The sequence below is a fragment of the Taurulus bubalis genome (genome assembly GCF_910589615.1).
Source record: "Taurulus bubalis genome assembly, chromosome: 15".
Classification (NCBI taxonomy): Eukaryota; Metazoa; Chordata; class Actinopteri; order Perciformes; family Cottidae; genus Taurulus; species Taurulus bubalis.
This window is the reverse complement of record NC_136603.1, coordinates 20,799,472-20,812,064: the sequence shown is the minus strand read 5'-3', so window position 1 is coordinate 20,812,064 and position 12,593 is coordinate 20,799,472. Positions and strand designations below refer to the sequence as shown.

The following is a 12,593-nucleotide window of genomic DNA, read 5'->3' as shown; positions in this document are numbered from 1 at the left end:
TGTGTTTTCCCCTCAGCAACCTGCAGCATGTGGAAAACCTGCAGCTCCAAGTTTTTCGAGCTTCCATCTCATTTAAGACGACGGACGTCTGCAGGTTTGTGAGCTGGTTCTCCAAAAATATTCAAATAAGCTCACTGCCGTTTGTAGTGAATCTTCTGGCAGCAGCTGTGTGGGAAGTTGGATGTTGTAATGATGACTCATTATAATTATAATTGTATCCGCTGATCATTTTCTGGATTCATTGTTCCATGTCTTCAAATTCCTTGCTTTGTTCGATCGACAGTCCAAAACCGAAAGATGTTCAGTTCACTATCATAGAACACTAAGAAGACAAATATTCACATTTGAACCAGTGCAATTTAAGCATTGTTGCTTAAAAAGCTAATCAAATGACTCATTGATTACATTTATTTTTTGTTATTATCACAACTGTTTGTGATATTGACATTAATTGCCAATGAAGTAATCTGCTATTTGTTCATCTATATACCAGAAATCCATTTTAAGCACAATCAAAACCGATCAAAAGTTTTTTTCATACATCACGTGACCGCTAAGATCTTTTTGTGTTTCCCGCCTAAATGTGTCGTCCAAACATTTTGATGGAACCGCTTCCGACCGCAGTGAACCGGACCGAACGAAAAGGCATTTGTTGTGTTGTTGCTGATGAACGAAGTCTCTCGGTAGATTCACATGGAATTCCTTTTAATGAAAGGCCTTTATAAACATATATCTTATAAAATATGAACGAGAGTCACATGAAAAGTTAACAGAACGCTACAGGAACGTTATAAAAAGCAAAAAGTAAAAACCACATGAACAACATGAACATTTCGGCCCGACGCCGGCCCAAACCCCCGGCTCAGAGCCGCCTTACACACCCAAAAATAGAGAAATCTTTATTCTTTCAACATTTGGAATTATCAACTGAGCGTTGCTCAGGTTTGAACAAAATTGCATAGTTTTCTCCAGATTATTGCTCATTGATTATTGATTATTTTTAAGTGATAATATGGATAATAACGAGATATTCAGAGAGCGTCCCCTGTGGGATGAACGCGCTACAGAGAAGGTTACATCAACAACGTGACTTTGTCATTGCCGTCGCCATCGCCTCCCTCGTGAGGACGAGGAGGAGGAGGAGGAGGAGGAGGAGGAGGAGGAGGAGGAGGAGTCGTGGAGCAGAAAGACAGAAAGAAAAGGAAAGACAGAAAGAAAGACAGCGATGAAACGATAGACATAGATCGAACTGTCTGTCTCTCTAAATAACTGTCTCTGTTCTGTCTTCATCGGCCTCTCGGTCTTTCGTCCTCCTCCTCCTCAGGAGTCGTGGAAGATGGCGTTCAGCTGGGCGTTCATCATGCGCTCGTGGTGCGTGTGTCCGTCAAAGCCCATCATGCCGTCCACCTGCAGCTCGCTGCACCGCGGGTTGGGCCCCCCGCCACCGTAGAGGGCAGGATGCCCGCCGGCTCCTCCCGCCGCCCCGTAGTGCACGCTGAAGGAGAAGCTCTTGTCGTAGTCGGCAGCCGCGGCGGCATCGTGCTTGAAGGTCGAGAAGTTCCCGTTGATGCTGAGCGGCGGGCTGAGGGGCGGGTCGAACGCCGGGCCGTCCGACACCAGCACGCCGTCGAAGAAGGGCTCCAGCGGGCCGTAGGGCTGACCTTTGACCTGGTGGAAGACGTGGGAAGGCTCCATGGTGCCGTAGGGCGGGCTGGGCAGGCCGGCCGTCAGCCCGGGGCTCTGGTAGGAGTAGTGTCCGGGATAGGTGGCGGCGCCGGCCGGGGGGAGGTGGACCGGCAGGTCGGGCGTCTGCTCCGGCAGGAAAGTTCGAGGGTTGAGCTGCAGGCAGCCCGCCACCAGGTTAGTGGTCGGCTGAGACAGACCTGAGAGCAGAGAGACGATAATCAGTCAATACCGATCAATACACACAGCTGCTAGCACAGCTGGAGACAAGTTGGGTTGTTTTCCCTCCACAACTGTTATGTAATCTTTATTTTTTAAGTGTCAGATTCAGGTTCAGGTTGAGGTTGAGGTCACATGGTCATATAACTTCCTATAACCAGAGACCAGGACCCAAACCCCAGACTGACTCAGGGGTCTTGGTTTTAAGGTGACACTGACCTTTGCAGAGCGCCTGGACGAAGCTCATGAGGTCGGGGGCCTTGCCGGAGCGCAGGACCTCGCTCAGGGCCCAGATGTAGTTCTTGGCGAGGCGGAGCGTCTCGATCTTGGACAGTTTCTGGGTTTTGGAGTAGCAAGGGACGATTTTCCGGAGACACTCCAGAGCGTCGTTCAGCCCATGCATGCGGTTCCTCTCGCGGGCGTTAGCTTTCTGCCGACGGACCTTAAACCTGCGGAAACGCAAAGCAAGTTCAACGTTAGCCGCCTCGTCAATTAGCAGGGATGAAGCTAGCATCCAAGAACTACATGCAGCAAGAGAAATGTCTGCAGCCCCAAGGCGTCAGCATGTTGGCTTTCAGGCATTACAACAGCAATGACAGCTCAATAGATGATATATGAATGTAGAACAGAAGAAAATGAACACTTGAGGCAATGAAAACATGCAATTAAAACCCAGCTGGTGTAAATGGGCTGTTAGATAAACAGGTTGCTAACTTTAAAGATAAAGAAACTGACCCAAAATTAAACCAGATAGAATCAGGAGAGTGATTTAGTAGTTACAAATCTGCAGCCAAGCTGGAAAAGTTCTGTCCTCAGACCTTCAGGGAAGACACTGAAACTCAACCTAAGGATTCACACCGGAGGTAATGGACGTCAGACGGTAAATTGTTGTTGACGGCCTTACGTTTGATTGATGTTCAATTCAAAATAGATGAAAATATGGAACCATTACGCTGCTGAATGTCAGTGTCATTCTTGTATAACGTGATAAATATAAATACATTAGAGGAGAGGACGACAGATCAGAAACGTTGTTCAGATCAACTGGTGAACTGATTTGTGTTAGTTGAGTTATATTTTTGCATTATAACACATTTTTACATGATTTACCACAAAACATCGAGACCTAGGGAGCTAAACTCAGACTAATCTGCTGAGGCTTCTGGGTAATGAAACATTGGTCCGATGGTCCTTCAACATATTCTCAGATAGTTTCAAAATGTTTTATCATATCTCTTTTAAGTTTGATGGTTCTTTTTTTGTATTATCAAATAACAATGTTTTTTTTGCCTGCTGAGTCCGGATGTTTGTTCCCTTCAGAGGGATGATGATCAGATTTCCATCAGATCTGCTGTTCCTGCTCCTCAGAGGATGAACCCTACTCACTTTCATGACCGCGTGGCCTTTCCTCTAGCGCCACCCACAGGACAAACTTTACACTTTAGGTGAAAAGACTATTTTTTTTTAAAGTCGTCAATCTCCTTCACCTCTGAACACGAGCCTTCGTCATCTTCTTCTTCTTCGGCCCTCGCCTCTTGGGTTTATTCTCGCCGTCTTCGTCGTCCTCTTCCTCCTCATTGTCCTCCTCCTCTTCCTCTTCGAGAAGGTGGGGGCTGTCCTCCTCTTCTTCTCCTCCCCCTTCTCCCTCTCCCTCCATGGGGCTGTGAAGCTCCTGCTGCTCCTCCGACACCACGGACTCCTGCTCCTCCTGCACAGACCTGGTCATGATGCTGATTCTCTGTTTGAGAGAAGAGGAAACAGAAGATGTTCATTATGAAACAATTAAAAACGTGTAATCACACTTCATCTCTGTAGAAGAAAGATTATTGAAAGGAAATATTTAAACTGCCCATTAGAGGTCTGGTTATAGTTATTACGGTTTGGATAAATATTGTAATACTATAATTATCACCTGCTTATTTATATTTCATATATTAATGAACAGGTGGCTTTTTTTAAATGTGATATTATAACACAAGGCGGTTTTATGGAACATTATATATTTTTTAAATTTTGTATTTATTTTTTGCTCCACACTTTATTTTTGCTTCTTTAGAATAAAAGTTTGTTGGATTCAACTTTAAAATATCCGGATTTATCAGATAAACCATATACATGATGTGTTTATTTATTGATGAAAAGATGTATTCCCATGGGATCGGAGAATATGTGTTTCATTTCTATGTCTTGAGCGGAATAAAGGATGTTGTGCTTTTATTTGCTTTAGACAAAAACTACAACTATATATTTAACTGAGCTGCTCTGATTCATTACTTATAAAACACAAGTTTTGTTTAATGCAGCAAGTTCTCTAAATCAAAGGTCTAAATCAAAACGGAATCTAAAATAAAAGAAATGTAGGCGAGTTTGAATCTTAATATATGCGCTTTCTGTTTTGTAAAATAAAATGAGTTCAAGTGATTCTTCATTGAGTCTGCAGGAGAAATGCATCACGCGGAGAACATCACGGTTACGGAGAAATGAACGGAGGCCTTGAGGCTAAAGACAGACGCAGACGGAGGACATTGATCTACGTTTTGCAAATAAAAGAAAATTCCCCGCAGAGTTAAGTCGATTGTATTTAATTTATACCAAAGTCACACATTTGTCGCGGACGGTTTAACAACATTTAGCCCAAAACATGAGCTTTAGTTTTGAGATTAATTATATATAAAGTAAAAATTCAGTTTAGTTGTTGATAAAATGCTCAAATCTGCGGCTTAAATTAATAGATTTGATCTATTTAATTTACAGAAAAAGGAAATCCGTTCAAAGAAAACCTCGTCTCAGGTTAATTACGGACGTCCTAAAACGCAACGATTCACCGTTCAATAAAAGTCGTTGGCTGGAAGTAATCTTTTGAATAATAATTGTCATTATTATGATAATGAGAATTTCCCCCTTCCCGCTTTGCTTACTGGTCCCATTTGTTCAACAGACCAACAGACAGGTGGAGGTGAGACAGGCGGACATAAGGGACGAACACAAATAACAACAAATAACTGAATTAAAGAGTATAATCTTGATTAATGAGTAGAATAAACAGCTGAGGGCAAAAACACATATAGTATTTATATCTATAGAAGTTTAAAAAATCAATTAACATTAAAATAAAAAAGTATATAATAGAAACAATTAAAAACAAATAAGACTTTTAAAAAAAGAAGAATAATCTTTGTTTATTTAGGCTGTCCGCAAAATTGTTCATAAAGATGCAGTATAATTATTGAAGAACTGAATCAGTGTTAATGATTCTCTGTTCTACATTGGCATTGATGGATCATTCATTTGGAAGCCAAAACATAATTAATCATAATTATCATCCTCAAGGTTATTACACAGATCACAATCCATCAGATATTATGCTAATCTTTAAAAGAAGAAAACCCTACCTGTTGTGGCAAGCCGCTGTTCGTCAAATTGCACGCATCCCGCGCGCTATGTGCGTGTCCGGGCGTGACTGTGCGTGATCAGCTCTGAGCTTTCTGAGGTGTGTGTGTGGGAGGATGCTGCATTTATACTCAGCACCACAAACACACACACACACACACACACACACACACACACACACACACACACACACGTACACGCACGCACACACGCACGCACACACGCACACACACAAGGTGGTAATTAACATATCGAGGCCACACCCTCCCGGCACGCGCCATATGGTACGAACGTCATTAAAACTGCCCCGGGGATCACGTGACGAAACCATTTGTATGAGCCAAGAGTCTCCCTCTCTCTCTCTCTCTCCCTCTCTCTCTCTCTCTCTCCCTCTCCCTCTCTCTCTCTGTCTCTCTCTCTCTCTCTCTCTTTCCCCCTCTCTCTCTCTTTGTGAGGAAAAAAGTTGACCATCTGTCGCCACGTACAGCCACGCATGCGCAGCAGCAGGAATATTATGCACATCGTGGAAGGTGCGTGATGATCATATGATAGTTTGTAAAGGTTTACCATAATTGTTGTTGAATACATGCATCAAAGTCAGTCTCCTATATGTCTCCTCCCACCTTTTACCTTTTACCTGCCCTACCTCACCTCTAACCTCATTATGTCCCTGATCCTGAGCCCATGCACCTGTGAAGCTGGTTGGGTCGATCAGGCCTCAGCCCCAGTGGAGAGGCTCTAGAGGAGGATGTTGGTCCATCTCCAGTATACTGGATAGGTTTCCATGAGATTTACCGGCATTCATGTTCCCCAGAGGATGAATCCTCATGATTTTGGTTATCCGCTGATATTTCCTTTGCACCACCAGTTGGTACACAGTCACTTTTCTCTGAGTTACTATTATTTTCCTCTAAAGGAGTAATATTTCATCATTTTGGAGCATAATTACTGCCCATAGCAAATATTCAGAATAAAGTCTATTGGCGTGAAACAGCGTGACCACGCCCACCACGGTTCCTTAAATCCCCTTTCCGCCTCTCTCTCGCTACGCTTTTAGTTTCTTTTGTGAAATATATTGATTACTATTGGATGAACTAACAATGAATTAGTTTCTGACATTTGTGCTCCCTTCAGAATGAACAGTAATATTTTTGGATGATCTTTCAATGATTTTTTCTGTTGTGCTGCCATTAGGTCAAAGTTGGAATCCATTCCATTGCAATCGCTTTTTTTGCGAAATGTCCCCGCAATAATAAATGTATTGAAGCTAAATTTGGTACATATGTATGTACCCCTCAGGATGAATTCTAAAAACTTCCAATGTTTCACAGAGGGACGTTTCATAATTTGGTGTATGACAAATTAACAGCATGGACTATAGACTAATGGGGTAAACATAAAACCTGCTGAACATCAGCATGTTAGCACAATCATTTTGAGAATGTTAGCATGCTGACATTAGCATTTAGCTCAAAGCAGCACGACTTCAGCCTTGCAGAGCTGCTAGCTATTAGTTGGGTGGTTGAACAGCTTCAGAAGCCGCCTCCCCCCGACACATTTACAACATCAGCAATTTTTCCTTTCAACATGGCGGCTCTTTTCCAGTACAACCGTAGATTTGTAAACCAGCAACCTTCATGCTCTGCAGAGTGAAGCCGATTCGGAAACGTCTTAAAGCTGCGTTCTCTCTACTGACCAGCAGGGGGCGACTCCTCTGGTTGCAAAAATAAGTCTGGTAGTATAGAAGTCTATAGAAAATGACTTTACTTCTCTCTTGATTTATTCTCTTAGTAAACTTTGTAAATATGAGTTTATGTCTCAATCTATAGTTTCAAGTCTTCTTCAATACAGCATGATGTTCATTTAGTAAATGATGGTCCATTTTGAGAATAAGGACGACTGTGGCTCAGTGGTGAGCAGGGTTATCCTTCAATCAGAGGATCGGCGGTTCGATCCCCGGCTCCGCTAGCATAAGTCGATGTGTCCTTGAGCAAGACACTTAACCCTAAATGGATCCCGTAGCTGCGCCTACGGTGTATGAATGGTTGCACCTTGCATGGTAGCTCCTCTCATCAGTGTGTGAATGGGTGAATGTTGTCATGTAGTGTTAAAGCGCTTTGAGTGGTCCGAAGACTAGAAAAGCGCTAGCGTAGAAAAAGGCTTTAGGGCGGGGCTACTGTGATTGACAGGTCATGGCTGCTACCACAGCCGTATCCGGCGCCACTCCTCCACATTTTAAATATGATAACTTTCGTTCATCGGTTGCAAAAAACAACAACTTGGCGACGGCAAAATCGTTGAACTCGAGGCTTCAAAACGGCAGTCCACAAACCAATGGGTGATGTCACGATGACTACGTCAACTTCTTATGTACAGTCTATGATTTAAAAGTTGTAGCGGCTTGGCTGCATCGGCTGAATGTTAAAAAAAAGTCAGCAGAAGATGGAGGAAACCAGTAGACGGGGCATATCCCATCCGTCCACATCCAGTGAGTCAGCCTGGTTGCGTTTAGTCGCTCTGACCAATCGGAAAGAAGCAGCGGACTTTGGACCAGGCTGTTCTCTAGTGAAGAGGTTGCTGTGGTGACGCTAAACTGGTTGCTAAGAAGTTACCAGGTAACTTCAGAGGACCGGTGTGTCGGCCCCATCGGCGTGGATCCGCCGACAGATAATGGTTAACACAAAATCCATCCAGGATTAATGAATAAACTCTGTGCTGCTCATGAATGCCGAATACAACATGGAATGATGTTAACTTTCAACACTTATAAGAAGGACGACTTTATAACGTCAAGAATTAACCATGTGGCCATTGGTCCGATAAATCTAAAACAAACATAAATCTAAGGGCCACCATGGTTTGTGGCAAAAGAATGAAGTGTCCATACAAAATTCTGTTTTTCTCATAATTTATTGAACAAAACAAAACAAGCAAACAAACATAAGAACAAAGGAACTTTGAATGCTCTGGTAAAAAACACATAGGTCCACCCAGGTGCATGCTGGTCCTGTACCTGCCTACTCCTATAACCCCAGGGGCCCACAGTGTTAGCCAATTCATAAACAAACGAACCACCCAAAAAACATAGACAATGTCAACAAATAATTAAACTAAACAAAAAACTAGCAAAAGAAAAAGCTATCTTAGAATTTATATATATATATATATATATATATATATATATATATATATATATATATATATATATATATATATATATATATATATTAATCTAAACTAAATAAGCAAACATCTAGATTAAGCAATACAACTTGTGAATAAAATAACTAAATACTACATTGAATAAATGGCTCCTTGAACTTAATGATATTCAAAACAGACAGAAGTCACGGTTTGATTTCCAGTCAAAACAAAGCTGGACGTGGCTTTGAATATATTTACATGCACAGTTTCAATGGATGAAGACATCCAGAGAAACAAAAATTATTTTACAGACGTTTTCAGGAGAAAGAAACAAGAACGAAGAATTTGGACTTCTGATTAAATAATGAAGTGACAATAATTCAAGGGAGAGAAATTACTTTAAACAAAATGAACGAACAGAGCAACTCGCTGTTGAATAAAGTATTATTCCATACTGCAGGTGGTGTTTGTGCATGTGTGTGTGTGTATGTGTGTGTGTGTGTGTGTGTGTGTGTGTGTGTGTGTGTGTGTGTGCGTGTGTGTGTGTGTGTGTGTGTGTGTGTGTGTGTGTGTGTGTGTGTGTGTGCAGAAGGTCAGATTAACCTATTCATAAATAGAAGGAAGCAGCCAATGAAAACTCAACACACAGACACTTACACGGTAGTACATCTTAGACAGAATACAGTGTCTTACATTATGATGAATTTTAAATAGTCCTCTTTTAAATAACATTTTACTTCAACCTCTATATAGCATCTATAAGCAGTATACACAAACATTCAATAAAAGGTTTATAACACACAATATATCATTATAAGCAGCGTTTAAATAAACAAAGGCACTGTTATCCAGTACCAGTACATGAATACACACATTAATTTTCTCCCCGGTGTGATTTGTGTGTGGTTTGAAAGTAAGTTCGGTATTAATCCATAATATTTAGTTTAACTTTCTGGAATTCCCTTTAATAGTGAAAGTAAATGCAATGCATAGTGCACGTTATACACTCAGTGAAAGTGATTGTGCAATACTGTTCTCACATATTCTGTGCCTTATTTTATAGATTTTCTTCTATTAGCATTTACCTCCTTTTATTGAATTCTTAATTTTTTTTTTTTTTTTACCTTAAACCTTGAGTTTTAAGTTATTGTAATTCTGTGTGGAAGGAGAATTATGTCCCGGTGATTCTGTTTTCTTGTTTATGAAATAACTAATGTGAGAAAACCTTTTAATGGCATTAGTTTGGTTTACATTCAGATAACTAAACCTTGGCCGCTGTTGGATCATCAATGATTCGTTGGAAGCAGCGTCTCATTAAAAAATGGTGTTTAGTTCCATCTGGTGGTGAATGGCAGTACTGCAGGTAAAATCTCAGGTCACAATTCCTTTCTTTCTTTCTTTCTTTTTGGACGATACATTTATCTATCTATCTATCCACCCCTCTCAAAACATAACATTAGTTTAGTAAATCTCCTAATTATTACTTAATGATATTTATATTTCCCATCACTGTGTAACGTCACTGTTTCTGCTACAGCAACTCACACATAATTCAACAGCTTGTTTGTAACAAAAGCAACCGTTTACAACAATTACATTATTTATTTTGTTCCACTTTTAATTGTCTCACTCACTCAAAGTGACAGACACACTAGATCTGCTCCAAGAGGTGATTGTGTCATTTCACATATCAAGCTTTTTTAGCAAATCTGCATTTTCTGTGAATTCAGCAAACTCGTGGAATGCTCTTCCATCACACATACGCACAACAGAAACGTACAAAACATTCAAACACAGCCTTAAGGAACGGCTTGTTGCCAATCAGGTGTGCAAGCATGAATACTCCTGCCTGCTTGTTTAGTGTATGTGCATGTGTACATATACCGTATGTACAGTGTTTTCATATGTATGTATAGTTGTTTTCATATTTTATATTTTTCTCTCTTTCTTATTATAGTGTGTTTTTATTTTCAAAACTGACTCAGAGAGCCCTGTACAAAAAATTCCAATGTGTCTGGACTGTTGGTCTAGACACAAATGACAAAATAAAAAACCTTGAACCTTTTTGTGTTGTTTAGTGTTGATGTATTTTAGGTGCCTCCAGTGTTTTGTATGTGCTTACACTGTAGGTACACTTTTATTTGTGAATTAGTTTTGTCTATACGTTACTGTCTGTCTATCGACGATTCTTAGATGCATTATGTTATTGGACATTTTTGTAATTTCAGGCTGCCAGAATCTGGCCAGGGACAGCAGATGAAAATTAGCCTCTCTGGCTAACTCTGGCTCACTTACAGTTGTACTGTTGATTAGTGTGCATTGACCCTGCAAAATAAACAAAACAAAATAAAAAAATACTTTTTTCATTGTAAATCAAAGATGCGCCAGTATTTCCTCCATCCCCGTTTATTATGACCGTCCCGTGTGCGCCGCCTCAGGCCGCCAGGTGTCGCTGTTTCCTCGTCTGCCGCCCGCCGAGGACACGCCCCCTCTCCTCCTGCAGGTTTCAGGAAGCGGAAGCAGGAATGTTGGTGTGTTTTCAGAAAAAGTTTGGACAAGTTTGACAGTTTTGGAGCGGAGACGTAACCCGCGGGGAGACATGACGGTGAGTAGCGCTCTCCGTCCACAGAGCAGCGGCTCTCCGCCGCCCGGCGCCCGGCTACTGGCGGCCGGTCTGCCGCGGCGGTTTCGCTCCTGAGCGCGGAGCTTTACAGCTGCGGCTCCGCGCTGCGCGTCCAGCCGCAGGAACGACCGAACCGGACAAACAAGTAGAGTCTGGGCTGAACAGAAACACCAGGAAAACTTAAAGACACGTGGGGGTTTAGTATTGTTGCTTACTTTGAATTCAATATAAGAGTAATCCGGTATTTAAAGTGAGAGCGGTTCATTTCATCATATGTGTTGAAGCGTGACAGTGATGGGAGTAACTTCAATCCTCACGTCACTGCCCGAATACTGTAACTTTTAAGTCTCTCCAGTCTTTTATTTTTTTATATTCTTCTATAATCTATTATGTAATTCTCTCACAGTTTAAGTTACTTTACGAATGAAGAGATTCGCTCACAAAACCACCGGAGAACCTATGAAATGTGATGTTTTGTTAAACAACAAACGATTAAGCAGTTAATCAGGCAGCTATTCTGGTAATCCAGAAATAATTTCCCATGTAAACGCATGTGACGGCTCATGCTTCTGATCATTTAATGTAATTGTATTTCATTTGTACTTCTGGGTTCAGTCTGTGAAGATGTGGCGTTGCGAAATTGTTCTCTGCATTTTTTACTATTTACTATCAATGGTGAACATTTTCAATGCAGGAGTTTATTTTTTATTGTATATTTACAGTGTGGTGTGTGTGTTCTTTTACTTAAGTAAATGATCTGAATACTCCACCACTGCATGTCAGAGAGAAATACTGCACTATAGTTACTTTTGAAGATTTTCCAAACAAAACATGTGGCCATCTTCTAGAAGATGTTGCAATATTAGAATAATCTGCCCAACAGTATATCAAGTAAGTAAATACCTCCATCAACTACAACATTAATGTACTGCTGACATATTAATACGTGAGCAATTATTATCCAAAAATATAGTTATATAGTGGATTTAGCAGAAGTAGCTCTTTTGATACTTAAAGTAAACATTTTTCTTAATATTTATTTAACCTTTCAAAAGTAGGACTTTTCCTTTACTTTCTATAGTGTTGTGCTAATTTTCCTTTCACAGTAAATTATTTGAAAACTTCCTCCACCGCAAATGATCTTTTCTAGATTATCGTTATAGTTCACACAGACCAAGTTTATTTTAAATATTTTGTCTACTGATTATTGTATCAGTTAATGCACCACACTGTAAACATGTTGCGTTATACGTAAATAAGTAGAACAAATGTACTATTGTACTTAATAAAAATGATGGAATATTATCAGCAACATGTACTTAAAGCATCAATGGTACTTGTTATGCTGCAGAATGGCTCCTATCAGTGTTATATATTACATTATTAGATAATTGTCACGGATGCACAGACAGTTTTCTCCAGGTGAATTAGTGGAGTCAAAAGAACGGCCTGTACGGACCGCTTTGTTCAAGAACGAGGTCACAGTCTTAGAACAATATTCAGCTGCCAAAGAACACTGACACTGTTTTTCCTC

The 12,593-nt window shown here is 40.8% G+C and overlaps 1 protein-coding gene across 1 annotated transcript; it reads right to left on the bottom strand.

Annotated features, from left to right (window-relative positions):
- Positions 1-1,320: 1,320 nt before the first annotated feature.
- Positions 1,321-3,628, bottom strand: neurod1 (neuronal differentiation 1; the record flags this gene model as incomplete). The annotated part of the gene is made up of 3 exons (XM_079230831.1): positions 1,321-1,883; positions 2,122-2,351; positions 3,390-3,628. The coding sequence occupies 3 exons, from the start codon at positions 3,626-3,628 to the stop codon at positions 1,321-1,323; spliced, it is 1,032 nt and encodes a 343-aa protein (XP_079086957.1).
- Between the last annotated feature and the right edge of the window lie 8,965 nt (positions 3,629-12,593).